This window comes from Protomyctophum parallelum, assembly GCF_964188405.1.
Source record: "Protomyctophum parallelum genome assembly, chromosome: 5".
Lineage (NCBI taxonomy): Eukaryota > Metazoa > Chordata > Actinopteri > Myctophiformes > Myctophidae > Protomyctophum > Protomyctophum parallelum.
Window position 1 is genome coordinate 40,656,839 of NC_139702.1, and position 15,680 is coordinate 40,672,518.

The window sequence follows — 15,680 nt, forward strand, 5'->3', positions numbered from 1 at the left end:
CTTTTACTTCTATGGACTAGAATGAGTAAGAACAACCTCAATTGTTTCAACTTGTTTCAACTTCAGAGAATGTTCAGTATGTAGTAACAACTGCGATCTGCGGCATCTATTCTAGCCTCTACCTGTCACTTGGCAAGAAATAAATGCCTGTACAGTTATGTGGTGGTTCAAATGGCAGAGCCTAAATGGGCTGCTTAGTGTATCTTGTGCTAATAAGAATATTGTAAAAACACACCAATAACTGAAAATAAGCACAAGCTTGCAGACGGCCAGGCATTGCATTTTATTCTCAGAAATGATTTCTTACATCGACCACAAACATCATGTCCACCGCAAGGTTATATAGTTTTGAATTTTTGAGTGGTGCAACCACTCCTATAGACAGCTATGTGTGTCTCTGCCTGGGTCCCTGTGTCCGAGCACGAAAATAGCATTTGGTTGCTTGTCACCACCAAGTGTCACTGTTGCGCAGCCTAACACACATTCACACACACACACACACACACACACACACACACACACACACACACACACACACACACACACACACACACACACAAATACGGATGGTTAATTGTGATGCAAATGTAGCTGGGGAACCTATACTATAAACACTTTATATGTTTATATGAACCTATAAACACTATAAGATGCCAGATAAATAATGACCTGGCATCTGTCTACATAACATACTATTTAAAATACATTTGCATGAGCCTGTAAGGTCGTCGAGGCTAGGGCGAGTGCTACGGCCGGTGCTATGGTGGAGCCTGAACAGATGAGTTTTCAGACTACACTACGGGGCGGGCAGTATGAAGTTGAAGAGTTGAGTTATGACAGTGAACTTGTTTAGTTCAAGTCTCAAGAGTCCAGATTCATTTATTAATGGAAAAGGGCCATAACTGATGTCATCACATACACAACCATTACTTGGCCTGTGGGAGTGGAGTGATTAAAGGTTCGTGACCGTTATCAGCTGATACAGCAGGAGCTGGGCAATTAGTGCCAGCACCCCAGGGGGTGAACTCAGCATGTCAAATATGACAGCCACGGTTGCTGCATTGATCAAATTCTACTGTTCGGTGGCTTAGTGACTAAATGGCTATGGGTGTATGATAAAGAAATGTAACCTTCAGGCATGCCTAAGCCTAGTTCGGAGCATTCGAGACGAGATCTGTTTTATAACTGCAGAGGAAATACCCTAGAGGTCTCAGTTAGCTGATGCTGGCTGATTGAGTCAAAATTCAGAATGCATACGTCATGGCCATTATTGTAGCATGGCATGACATTTTTTTGAGTGGTGCAACCATTCCCTTACGGAGCTATGTGTGTGGGTGCCTGCATGGCTGGGTGGCTGGGTATGAGCACGGAAATAGCATGGTTGTTTTTCACCACCTACACACACACAAACACACGCACATGTTATTGTGGCATGGCTATGCTACAGTATATACAGTGAATTAGTTTGAGACAAATTATGGTGTCTTAACTGTCAAGTGAATTATGCCCTGGCTATGCAACAGGCTGCGCAACAGTGACACTAGGTGGTGAAAACGCTATTTTTGTGCTCGGACACAGCCAGGGATATATACATAGCTGTCTATAGGAGTGGTTGCACCTCTCAAAAAGTAAATGAAGTTGGATATAACGGGTATAGCATGGTGAAGATTGGGCAAAGTCTCTTTTTCAAGTGGGAGCTATTTCAGAAATAAAAATACATGGATATTACGAAAAAGACAATAGTACATCCATGATAAACCTCCAAGCATACCTATAAAATACAACACAAAAATCTCCAACGTGAAAAAATCTCCAGAATGGCGCACAATTGTGCATAGAATAGATACACAATGTATAATATCATGGGAAATGTACAGCAATAAATACATATGTAGGCCTAAACAAAGGCTTTAGTACATGTCCGAACATGTTTTGACATTAGACAAGATAGTGTAAGGCATATATTTAATGGTAAATTCCCATATCCCGCAGGAAAGCCTTTCAATGTCCGATGCCTGGGATTCCAAATTGCATCACACATTCAATTGTGTAGGAAATTAAATTAAATTAAAACACATATATATATATTCATGTTTTGGAACACGCATGTGAAACACACACGCATTAACGTTTTCTGTTTTCGTTCCCATACCCAGGAGGGATGGTAACCGTGGAAACGGCAGTCTGTCTCAGCTCGTCGCCATGTGGACTGTCAATTGTTATAACGTTGCAAACGACATGCAGTCTGTAACGGAGGCTCGTCGACTCAGTAGGTCCTCCTCAGTTGCGTAACCAACCTTAGGCACTGACGAGTGCCGGGTGATAATATCAATATATGCTTTAATCTTGTGTGAACCTTTAATTGCTTTCTGGAGATCAGTTTTGCTGTAGTCCTGGCCTGGGTCATGTGAGCTCGTTGCCGTATAATATTATACACAAAAGCTTCTGAACTATTTTTATGCGAGAGAATATTCCAGGGTGACATTTGCAGGCTTGACGCTAATTAGAAAGTGTCAGCGGAGAGGTCAACTTGAAACCTCATGAATATCCATGAAGAGCTAGACAAGATTCAGCGACAGAGAGCACATGCACGTGCATGCATGCACGCGCGCACGCACAGTTGCACACACACACACACACACACGTAATCCTGGGCGCTACTCTCCCTCTTCCAACCTGGGGAGAGCCCCGAACTGAGCTCCTGCATCCTTCAATGCATGTGGAGTGAGCAGGCCGCTTCTTATCAACTGACCGGGGGGAGTGTTCCCGGTATATGACGTATAGCACGTGGAAGGAACACGTTATTCCAAGTTCCTTTCCCCTCCATCAGGCGTCCAGTCTGGCCAGGGGGAGGCAGTATAGAGACCAGGATTACTGCATGTTTTTTTGTGAGGGTACCTACCCTAGGGGGACACGGGGATAACATGTAAACTCCACACAGAAAGGCGCTTTCGCCAACCCCACCTATAGGGTATGGGCGCTGATGACGCGGAGGAGAGAACACAAGCCCCCGGCGCCCACGACATCCCCGGCGAGAATCGAAACCCAGGACTTTCTAGCTGTGAGGCGGCAGCGCTACCAACTGTGCCGCCGTGCCCCGTGGAATGAGCCTACATCTGTTGCAGTGTAGTTAAGTGGGGACCATAAGTGGGTCCCTGGTGTAGGACTGTAGGGATGACACACTCTAACCCCAATGCCCTCAGGCTTAGACAGCAGTAAGCTCTACAAAGTCACCAGGGACACGCACACACATGTACTCGCACACACACGCACTATCACACACACACATGCACGCGCACACTCTCACACACACACGTACTCTCACTCACACACACGCGCACTCTCACACACACAAGCGCACACAAACACACAGACAAACATAATTGCATACAGACACACACACACACTCAGAGTGAACATGATTCTACTGTGGCAAACCGTGTCAAATCTGCCAGCAGCCCACAGTTTATTTATAGAGCAGGAATTAAATGAGGCAGATGATTTCTCTACAGTTCTGTTATGTTGAGCAACAATGTGAGACTGTTGCGTGTGTGTGTGTCTCTCTCTCTCTACACACAAGAATTATTATAGTTCTTAAAGGTGATTCTCAAACATTTTCAAGCAACTTGATATATTTGGCCGCGGACGGACAACCATCTGAAAAGGTTTCCGTGCCAGGGACCCCCAGAATAGAACATGGTACTACTACTGTATGTAAAAAGCCAACGTATACAGATCTACAAGCTCGTATAGTGCTGGGTCATGGTTAAGGGCATCCGCTGCTCCTGATAGTAACATGGGTTGTATTATGCAGAGGAGGAATTTCAAGTACTGTATATACTTGACAAACACCACAACAACCAGTGCTGAATATAATATGACAGTGTTTGGTGCAACTGTTTGCCACCAACATGTTCTAGTGCTGAATGTCACCACCAGTTGGCGCCAGACGCTTCAGTCTAATTAACTTTTAGTTTTGCTTATGCATTTTGGCCTCTTTTGTTTTGTATAGAGGCTTTTAAAAAAAAACACTGAATCTTGCTTTATCCATTTCTGCAGATCTTGAAGAATTAATGTGTTGTGCAAATGGATGAATTACTGTGATACTCCACTACATCTCAGAGGCAAACATTAGACTTCCACTAGAAACTTTTGGCATTGCTAATTTGACTTACCGTATAAAAGAATTGTACAGGTACAGAGTAAAACCTATTTTGGTTTGGCTTCCTTCAGACAATGCAGCAGCATATTAATAGACAATAACACAAGAGAAAAAAAAGATAAGCTCAAGAGAATGCAAAGAAAACGAGCAAACAATGAGTATCATCATAATTATGTACATGTTTTCCCTGTAGTAGCAAAGTTAGGTGGACTTTGTGAACAAGAACTTCACATAGAGTACAACAGCTTTAGGAAGGTGCAGTTCAAGCATAATAGTGCTAGAAAAGGACGGAGGTGTGGGGGATTTGGGGCGGGGGTGTAGCGCTTTCCTTTGCTCTGGTTCACTCTGGTTCTTATCAGTTTGATCTGATTGTTCGGGAAAAGAAGCTTTTTATTTTCTTTTTTTTGGTAGTCTATTTCCAGTAGCTTTGAGACTGAGAACGGTATCATCCGCTCTGCTCACTCTCACATTCCTCTCTCCTCCTCCTCTATCTGATCGCTGCCTCTCATCCTCCTCTCTGGCACCCCCAATTTATTTTGTAAAATCAACATTAATTCAACTCTGAGAGTGGACAAATGGTTTAATTTGTCCACTCTCAGAGTTACAGACCCATAAGGGTCCATTTGGTTCCAAACTATCATTAGAACTCCCTCAAGGACCCCTGGGGGTCCCCGGACCCCACTTTGGGAACCAGTGGTCTACATCTATAGTGTCCCTCTTTCCTCACTCTGTTAATGATGTCTACCTCTATACAGTAAAACAGCATTTGCTTTCATTGCTGATTCCTTCCCCTTCCTACTCTACAAACCCATAATACTATGATCTCTCTCTGCCTCTCTCTCTCTCTCTCTCTCTCTCTCTCTCTCTCTCTCTCTCTCTCTCTCTCTCTCCCTGCCTCTCTGTCTGTCTCATCTGTCCTCTACACTCAGTATCTCCCTCTTTCCCTCTGTATCTCTCTCTTCTTCTGTCATAGCCAGCAATTTCTCTGCCTTCTCTATCTTTTTTTTTATCTCTCGCTGCCTCCCCCTCTCTCCTCTAGCTCAATTCTCTCCATCTCTCTCTCTCTCTCTCTCTCTCTCTCTCTATCTCCACTATCTCTCCACGCACGCTTGATTCATTTTACACACTACATCGGGAAAGGAAGCATCCATCACCACGCCACTTTGCACCGTGGAGAGGAAGACCATTTCTCCTCATTTTCATCGCCTCTCTTTATTGTTTGGATTTTTTTTTATCCATCCATCCATCCATTCCCTTCTACTCCCATCTTTCCCCCACACTTTATTTCTCCTCTTCCAATAACCTCCCGTGGATCTCCCATCTCCATCACCACTACTAACTAGTCTACTACTACTATTAACTAGTCTACTACTACTACTATTAACTAGTCTACTATCAATCATCCTGAAGCCGTGGGAAACAAACCAACTACTATGTTCTATTTCCAGCTGGTGATCATGGCGGGCACGGTGCTGCTGGCGTACTACTTTGAGTACACGGACACCTTCCCGGCGCACGTCCAGGGCTTCTTCTGCTTCGACAAGGCCATCTCCAAGCCCTACCCGGGACCCGAGGACGACAGCAAGGCGCCGCCGGTGCTCGTCTACTCGCTGGTCACCGCCATCCCCACCGTCACGGTGAGTTGTGATCCGAACCGACCGACCGTCGGTTGAATACTTTGACAGTTAAGTTTACATGCCGATAGAAAAAGCCCAGTGGCAGTGAAGACTTTGTTTCCATTGTGATGTGTTCAATTCATCATGACGGTACAATAAGAAATCGTCGTACTAGTACTAGTAGCAGTGACAGTTTCTGTACAGAAAACAATGTTTTATTTATTTATTATTATTGTTTTGGGGAGGGGGGCCAACTTTGTGACAGACTGTAAGATCTATAAGTTTACATGAGAGTGATTGTTAACTCTGAGAGTGTATGAATCCATTTGTACACTCTCAGAGTAAAAATAAATATATTTTTTTACGGTGCAGTAGGCTATAAACACACGCATGCGCACACAAACACGTGCACACACACACACACACACCCACACACACACACCGGCACACGCACACCGACGCACTCACACCGACACACTCACACCGACACACTCACTCACATACATGCGTGGGGGGAATGTGCAAAGACCAAGGCACGTTTATATTTAGGTACGTACCAAAAACAATGTGTGAATAATATACAGTGTGCACATGGCACGCTCATGCTGAGACGTACTGTACGTGGGCTATACACCTGAGGCACATCATGCACACATATTTGCTCATGCTTGTGCTTATGTGTGCATACACACATACACACACACTTGCATAGACACACGCATGCACGTCAGTGTGAGATAAGAAGACATGAGAGACAGAGAGAGAGAGAGAGAGTCAGGGGACTGCGTGTGGGTGTATTGTAGGATCCTCGTGGTGCCTCGATCGCTCTGCAACAGTTTGTGTGTACTTGTGTAGCCTTTTCATCTCCATGGCAACCGTGGCACTATATTGGTCCTGTCTGTCTAGAGCGTTTACAGCTAGCTGGCTGCTACATGCAGCGGCCCAGCGTGAGCAACGCTTTTTCTGTGTCTGTCCGTACGCTGCATGCACGGGAAAACCCTCCGTTGTTGTTTACCGACTAACTCTGAAGTCGGTGTTGATTTTGACAGCAAATGTCTTCTTGAAAATGTACTCTTTTGAGTACATTTTCATTTAGTTTAGCGGTGGCTCAGGGGTAGAGTGGCTGCATGGTAAATGCAAGGTTGCCAGTTCGAACCCGGGCTCCCCCAGAGTTAGTGTCGAAGTGTCCTTGAGCAAGACACTGAACCCCTAATTGCTCCTGATGTGCTGGTTGGTGCCTTGCATGGTTTCCGTCGCCATCGGTGTGTGAATGTGTGTGTGATTGGACTCATCACTGGAACAAGAAAATCTGAACATATCACTCCGGTACTGGCCTCACTACACTGGCTCCCTGTACATTTTAGAATTGTTTTTAAGATTTTAATACTGACTTTTAACGCTCAGAATGGCCTGGCACCGCAATACCTAGCGGATCTTATTAAACCCCACCATCCTGTCCGCCAATTAAGGTCCTCTACATTAGCCCTACTAGAGGTACCTAGACCTAAAATGGTGACAAAGGGGGATAGGTCCTTTTCATGCAGGGCTCCCAGGCTCTGGAACAGCCTGCCATCTGACCTGAGGTCTATTAGCTCCTTGGCTATTTTTAAAACTAAATTAAAGACCCACTTTTATAGGACAGCCTTTTTAAACTGATAACCAATGTTTGCTTTTAATTCCCTTGATAATGTCATTTAATTCAGCCTGCTGTTTCATTGTTATTAACACTGTTGTTTTTTATATTGTTAAGCACTTTGTGACACTGTCAAAAAAGGTGCTATATAAATAAAGTTTATTATTATTATTATTGGGTGAATTGATGCACAATCTATGTAAAGCGCCTTGAATAAAGGCGCTATATAAATGCACCATTTACCATTTAGTTTTAGTCTAATTTTAGCATTCTGAAATGTTTTAGTGTTAGTCTAGTATTAGTCGACGAAATATCATAAGATTTTGAAATGTATTTGGTGGGCCTTGATGGCGTCATAATGCCTGATTTTAGACTTGGTTGCATACTGAAAATGGCTGATCTACAAGCTCACAACGCGGCACATGACTAGAATGGAAACATGTCATCCCGACACTAATTCATACACATTCAGGAAATATTAGATTGTGAATTGTGAAGACGTATTTTTACAAGCATTATAATGAATTAAAGAGCCGACTTTAGGACGGTACCCGCCCCCCCGAACCTCAAATGACGTCACATTGTAGGCTCTACAGAGCCGAACCGACTTTTATTCGGCTCTAAAATAGGAGTGTGAATCGGCCCTAAGACGTCATGTGGCCGATATATAAATACACTGGGCGCCCCTCAAAAAGGGGCGCTAGCTGCAAAACCGTGGGACAAAAAAAGAAAAGAAAAATAGCGCCCCTCACTGTAGAGTCAATGGAAACAGTGATCCTATGCTGCTGTAGAGTCAATGGGAAACAGTGATCCTATGCTGCTGTAGAGTGAATGGAAACAGTGATCCTATGCTGCTGTAGAGTCAATGGAAACAGTGATCCTATGCTGCTGTAGAGTCAATGGAAACAGTGATCCTATGCTGCTGTAGAGTGAATGGAAACAGTGATCCTATGCTGCTGTAGAGTCAATAGAAACAGTGATCCTATGCTGCTGTAGAGTCAATGGGAAACAGTGATCCTATGCTGCTGTAGAGTGGATGGAAACAGTGATCCTATGCTGCTGTAGAGTCAATAGAAACAGTGACCCTATGCTGCTGTAGTCAATGGGAAACAGTGATCCTATGCTGCTGTAGTCAATGGGAAACAGTGATCCTATGCTGCTGTAGAGTCAATGGGAAACAGTGATCCTATGCTGCTGTAGAGTCAATGGGAAACAGTGATCATATGCTGCTGTAGAGTGGATGGGAAACTCGTGTGCTCTGAGTTGCTCTTGTTCTTTCTAGTGCACTAGAAGAGGCACACAGTCCCATCATGTTGGCTAGGCCTTCATGTTTGCATACTGAAACCTTGTGAATAATTAAGCACCTTAGTGCACCCTAGTTGCATTTTGTATGCCATGCCACATGCTAATGAGACTGTAAAGTACAGTAAATGAAAAATACGTTTTTCACACTTTTAGACCATATCTGGGGTCATACTGTATACTGTGTATTTTTACATATACAATATATACAAGTGCGTGTAGAAAGGGTTATATTAGTACCATGCAGCCGAAGCTCAACACTAACCTTCCGTGCTGCCCAGACTGCTAGACAGCGCCCACCTTCTTCCCATCGCGAGGAACAATGCGGGTGCCTCCTATTAGGATCCACTCACTGTCATTTCTTTGTTGCTTGTTTTCTCCGAAGAATACTCCGAACGCCCGGCGTTCAGATGTAAACAGTGATTTCTGATCGCATCGCGCCAGCCATGTTACTGCTTGTGGTGAAACCTGAGACATGTAGGTTTTGTAGTGGATTATTTAGAACTCATATCAGAGTCTTTAAGAAATAAACAGGGGAGAGAGTGCACTGAAACAATGATACTTTTATTACAGGGAGGAGCAACGTATGCAAGCCTCCCGAGCCCTTTACATTTCTCTCTCTTTATACACAATGAGAGCAGAGAATACATTGGAGGTGTAGTCAGTAGTGAGTGGGCATGCCAAACATGGGTCTTATGTAAGAATAGTCATCTGACAAACAACCAACAGGTGGATAGTATTCTCATCTTAAAACTCCTATTACAGTTTCTGCTCTAAAAAGTTTTTGCACCTCTACTCGTATTGGGTTCTATTGTCTGTAATAGAATGGCGCCTATATAGGGTTTATAGCTGGCTCCCTGAGGTCATTTCAAATGGAGCAGGAGGCGCTGAAAGTGTTAAAAACGGCATTGACAATGAAGGGAAAATTTACGTCATATTGTCCCTCATTATGTCATATTGTCTCTTAATGGCATTTAATGTTTGGCACCGTTTGTTTTACATGACCATTACATCACCTAATCAACATGAGTTAGACTTTAATATATTTGCGCCCCTCACTTCACACGGGTGTGATTTTTATCACACCCAAAAAGTCCATAAAAAGTTAATTACCGGTACTTAATTCCTTTGAAGGAAAACGTGCTGCGTGATGGCGTCACGAGGCCTACATGATTTGAATAAATAATTATCTTGATTTCAATCACCTGCATGTATTCAAGATGACCTCCAGATAGGGATGCACGATTAATCGGTATAGCATCGGTATAGCATAATCGGCCATATCGGCCATAAAAATGCCGTTTCGGAACGGTCTCAAAATATTTATTTAATCGGTTTTCACCAGCAAAAATGTGTTTAAATGAAGAATTGTCTAATACCTCTAGACTAGAACAAAAGCCAAATCAAATATGATGAAAAATCTTAAGAAAAAATAAACTACATTTAATTTGTGTACTCGTCTCATTCAGTAGTCATTCAGTTGTGAAAACAGACACTTGGAAAAGTGTATAGGCTATTTATTGATTGATTTAATACTTTTTGTTAACAGGCTTTGGGCCAAGCCCCTATAGGGCCTAGACTTTTTTTCCATTGTGGTCCTCTGTATAATATCGGAATCGGTCAGAATCGGTATCGGCAGATATGACCCTGCAAATAATCGGAGATCGGTCATAATTTAATAATCCTGCACCCCTATAGAGGACAGTCCTGACGTAACTCGCGCATCCCTTCGATTCCCCTGGTTCGCGGAAGTAATTTCTCTATGGAGAATATCGTCTACTATAAGCATTGTGGTCCAAAAATAAACAAGCTGTCTCAGCGTTATTGTCAGGGAGGTGTCTCTGTATCGTTTGCAACAGTCAGTCACTCATATATGATACAGTCTGCTTCTAGCGAAAATGTAACTAATTCAGTAGCAGTAACATTAGCGTTTTCTCTCAGTCAGTTGATTCTTCATATCCATATGAGTGAAGTGGCCGGGATGACATTATTATTATTCAAACACAGTTCTTATATGAGGCAATCTAAAATCCCCCCTATGGGGATTATAATGCAAATACAAAGTACATGAACCTGTGGATTTGTGCCCTCTACCGATATTGACGTCAGACTTCGGTGCTCTATATCTCCAGACCATAGTCATTTTAAACTTAATCAGCAAGCTAAATGTGAAAACATTATACAGTATAGGTTAGAAATAAGCCACGCAGTAGCAAACATGCTTTGCTGGCTGTCTCTCACTTGTAAACAAACAGACTCCACGCGTCGCGGATGTTATGTCCCATAGTGTCCCAACACCCGGTCGCAATGACTAACCAATCAGGAAGCAGACAGGCAAATCGACCAATAGGAAGATCTTTGAATACAGATTGCGGGCCCTAGATGTGTGACAGAGACTACATTTATTTTGGATTAAAATGTTGACATAGGCTATATATAGCTTATGGCAGCTTTAAGGGTCCATTTGGATTTTAGAGTGTGTGCACTTTTGTTTTTTAAATAAACTTTATTCAAAGAGTGTGAGCATGACATCACATGCAAGTTTCACAACTCCCATCTCCCACAACTCCCTTCCCAATCCTCCCCATCCACCCACCATCTTTCCCGACGAGGCCACACATACTGTACATGTACGTGCACTTTTAAACAGTGAATTAAATAATAAATATTTGCTATGCTTTCTTTCTTTCTTTCTTTCTTTCTTTCTTCGACCCAATGCCTACCCGCAAGTCCCGACATGCCATGCCAGCGTCATGTTCAGGCCGGGTGAGCTAGCTTGTACATCAAGTTTGTGTTGGTATTACATAGAGTTCCATATTGCAGCGACCCTCTCAGGAGCATGGAGTGCCTCTAATCATCATCAAAGCTCTGTGTGCTCCTCTGTCTGCTCCACCTTATGTTTTCACTTTGATTATTTCACACAGTTGAATGATTTGGGAACTACTGCCTCAAGCCACGCACGCGCGCGCACACACACACACACACACACACACACACACACACACACACACACACACACACACACACACACACACACACACACACACACACACACACACACACAGAGAGAGAGAGAGCACACTCGTCTGCATGGGTGACAGTAACACTGATGGACTGAGGCGAAGGTTTGCAGGGAAGCTGTAGCAGTGTAACTGTAAACACAAGATTGTATTAATAGACAGAGAGCATGGCTGACTGGGCTATTGATATGATAAGTAGACTTGAAGCAGAGAGCGTGTGCACACTAGCTCGCGCACGCCCGTGCGAACACACTCACACACATACACACACACACACACACACACACACACACTCACACTTAATTATTTATTTATGTCCACATAAGAGATACAATACAGAGACACAAATATTTACAAGGTCCTGTACAATATGCAGTCAACAAATCTTGGACAAATACCCACACACCCTTCAGGGGTACAAGTAACAGCGTCTTCGCCATATATGGCAGCTAGCTATACCGCCACTCGCTCGCTCGCACACACAAGAATGTGTTTGTATCTTTAATCTATCTGTATAGATCATTATGTAAATACAATATAACAGGGCAGCAGTGGCTCAGCGGTAGAGTAGCCGGTTCCCAGTTCGATCCCGGGCTCCATCAGAGTTAGTGTCGAAGTGTCCTTGAGCAAGACACTGAACCCCTAATTGCTCCTGATGTGCAGGTTGGTGCCTTGCATGGTTTCCTCCTGTAACAGCCGTCAGCTGTATTTGTTATGTTTGATTAGTAGTGATAAATATATAGAGAGATAATGCTGTTATATCTATATCCAGATGTCTGAACTCCTGTCATGTAAGTTATCCAACTGTTCATTCATTCAGTGCTCACAGAGCCATTCCGTTGTACTATTCGTCATGCACTACAGCCACTTTGTAATTAATTTGACTTTTGAGTGTTAAAGAAATACTCTTTTATGAGCAGTGTTGTTCTTTCATGCATGTTACGGGTAAACCCCTAGACTTCAGAACAGTCCGTAACACTCCTCCATCGGTGTATGAATGTGCGTGTGAATGGGTGAATGTATATAGCGCTTTAGATGAAAGCGCTATATTAACGCACCCATAGACATATAAAGGTATAGACGCCGGCTCTTCTGGCTCTGGGGCGTCTGTATCTCAACGGAAGACAACATGGAGGCAACGGGAGGCGATATTGGCCACAGCTTTCCCAAGATTCCTTGCGAAGGCGTGACTCCCTCTTTCTCAGCAGCACTTGCCTTCTGAGATTCCGCTTGACGTCCTCCTCCCGTTGGCGACAGACAGGTCTCTCCAACGAAAGTGCACAGCGACCAATGAGGCATCTATATTGTTTCTATGAATGCACCATTTAACAATATCTCTCTGGTCAAATGCAGGGATTGCTTCTTAGATGAGCAGTAGAAATGTAGAATGGCCAGGATTTAAAAAAATCCAGCTGGGATTGTAATCAAGACAGACAGTGCTCAGTAGTGACGACCAAGTACACACACTTCTGTATCTGTACTGTACTTCTATCACAACACGAGAAGTAAGTGGCGATGAGAGAAGAGTACTACTTTTGACAGGCTGAGACGGAGAGAATCAAACGGGTACCGACAACACCGTGAGAGAGAGAGAGAGAGAGAGAGAGAGAGAGTGGGGGGGGGGGGGGGGGGGGGGGGGCAGCAGCATGAGTAAGAGAAGAAGAGAGTGGAGAGAAGAAGTTGTAACGGGATAAAGAAAGCCCCATGCTGTGCCGTGCCGTGCCGTGCTAACCGTTTTGTTCCAACTTTGTTTGCTCTAGCCTTTGGTACGGCCCGTACATGAATAATGTACGGGTGCAGATATACTGTACCTTCACAGAAGAGCTTAACAGGGTTGCAGAGAATTCTAAATAGTCTGTAGGCTAATATTATGCATGCAGGCCAACCATGATATGCATATGAAAAGCAAAGGAGAGGCTTACAGTGCATATGACAGCTGTAAAGGTCTGGTACACAGTCAAATGTCTGCGCTATTAACTTATATTTGTACACTCGGAGTGTACAAATATTACCACCATCTGTTGGTTTCATTTGTACACTCTTGAGTTAGCTAGTGTGTTGAACATAATATAACTTTGATGAAACGTAAAGCGTACCCCGAATCTTACCTAGCGTTGTCCGGAGGAAACCTCATAACTCCATTTTTGAGGTTTTAGATATTTTTTTTCTCCATAAATCAGTGTTATTGAACACCCTTTACTGTGTGTTGTTTAGAAAATATTGAACCAATGCAAAGTAGTAAAATATGCATTGGACAAAACCTCTTAACTCCATTGGACCCTCAAACTGTCTGCAAAACGGCTAACTCCAACAGAATCATGTAAGTAATTGACAATATCTAAAGTCACAACACCAACTTTGATGAGGCAGTATTGCATCGTTTAAAAAATATAAGGTTTTATTAATTTCCTGAAAAATGAACATTTTGGAGTTATGAGGTTTCCTCCGGACAGCAACGCTATGTTTCTCTGGTAGAAATAGAACATGCTTTAACAGAAGGCTTGCACGCACACATAGGCACAGTATTCTGTCTGCCTCAAAGGCCTCTCCAGGTCGGCTTGCATGTTAATTGAACACCATCTTCCTCTCTCTGTCGCTCTCTCTGTCTTTGTGTCTTTGTGTCGCTGACGTGCAGAGGACGTGTCGACATGTCTCATCGTCTGTCGGGTTGGAAACCTAATGCTCAGTATCTCCAAAACTATAACTTTTCTTTCAGGATTCAAATTCTAAAGCATCAAAAGTAGCAGATCGTGTCACTTCGACACTTCCGCCTGGCACTGTAGTATGATGAAGTAAAAGTAAAGTAAAACAAATGATATGAAGGTAAGAGGTTTCCGCCTGACAGCAACGATATGCTTGTCTGTAAATCTACCCACACATAGTCGTGTGTGCGTGCGTGTGTGTGTGTGTGTGTGTGTGTGTGTGTGTGTGTGTGTGTGTGTGTGTGTGTGTGTGTGTGTGTGTGTGTGTGTGTGTGTGTGTGTGTGTGTGTGTGTGTGTGTGTGCGTGTGTGTGTGTGTGTGTGTGTGTGTGTGTGTGTAAGCGTGCGTGCGTGCGTGGCATCTGCAGCTCTTTTTGGATGGCATATAAAATGGAACAGTGCAGGGAGAAAACAATAACATCCAGGGGATAATTTGGGATAATCATGGCTTTATACCAGTCGGTGTCAATCCCATCTACAAGGGAGTGAACAAGATGAACACACTGTTGTCTATGCACCCCACAGTGCTGGAAAGTAACAGCAACATTCTGTAATATCCATTTATTTATTGGCACACACCAAAAAGGAACGCTTACGCGTTTCGGCTATGCAGCCTTCATCAGAGCATGAACAAACATATACTGTATTGTGCCGAATATAAGATGACTGATTATAAGACGACCCCCATTTTTCAAGACTCATTTGTGTTAAAAGAACATTGAATGTCAAATAAAATAGTCTAGTCCGCAATTATAACTTTTTGGGATATTTCCATTGGAAAGAAAACGTAGGCTTATATTTGGCACAATAGGATACATTAACCACTTCAGCCATTTTGGCCATTTGAAAATAGTCAATATACAAGCTCACAATGCGTCACGAACAATGTGATGCATTGTGAGCTTGTAGATTTTTAAAAGATTTTTATACATTTGAAAACTTGGAAATACTTTTACTTTTGGTACTTTAAATACATTTTGAGGCCAATACTTTATATCCCACGATTTTGCAACCCATTTTTTCACCCAGTGTCAATTATCTAATGTAATCCTTAGCACGTGGAAGGAACACATTATTCCGACCAGTTCCTTTCCCCTCCATCAGGCGCCCCGGCTGGCCAGGGGGAGGTAGTTTAGAGACCAGGATTACTGCATGTTTTTTGTTAGGGTACCTACATGGGGAGAACATGCAAACTCCACACAGAAAGACCAGGAAACACCATGCCGTGTTTCTGACTGAAGATGGA

At 43.3% G+C, this 15,680-nt stretch overlaps 1 protein-coding gene across 1 annotated transcript in view; it reads left to right on the forward strand.

The window, feature by feature from the left end:
• LOC310859086 (phospholipid phosphatase-related protein type 5-like) overlaps positions 1-15,680 on the forward strand; it is a 97,263-nt gene that overhangs the window by 57,358 nt on the left and 24,225 nt on the right. Inside the window, exon 3 of the mRNA XM_083765465.1 lies at positions 5,611-5,799. Within this exon, the coding sequence (XP_083621591.1) occupies positions 5,611-5,799 (189 nt within the window). The remainder of the gene's footprint in view (positions 1-5,610; positions 5,800-15,680) is intronic.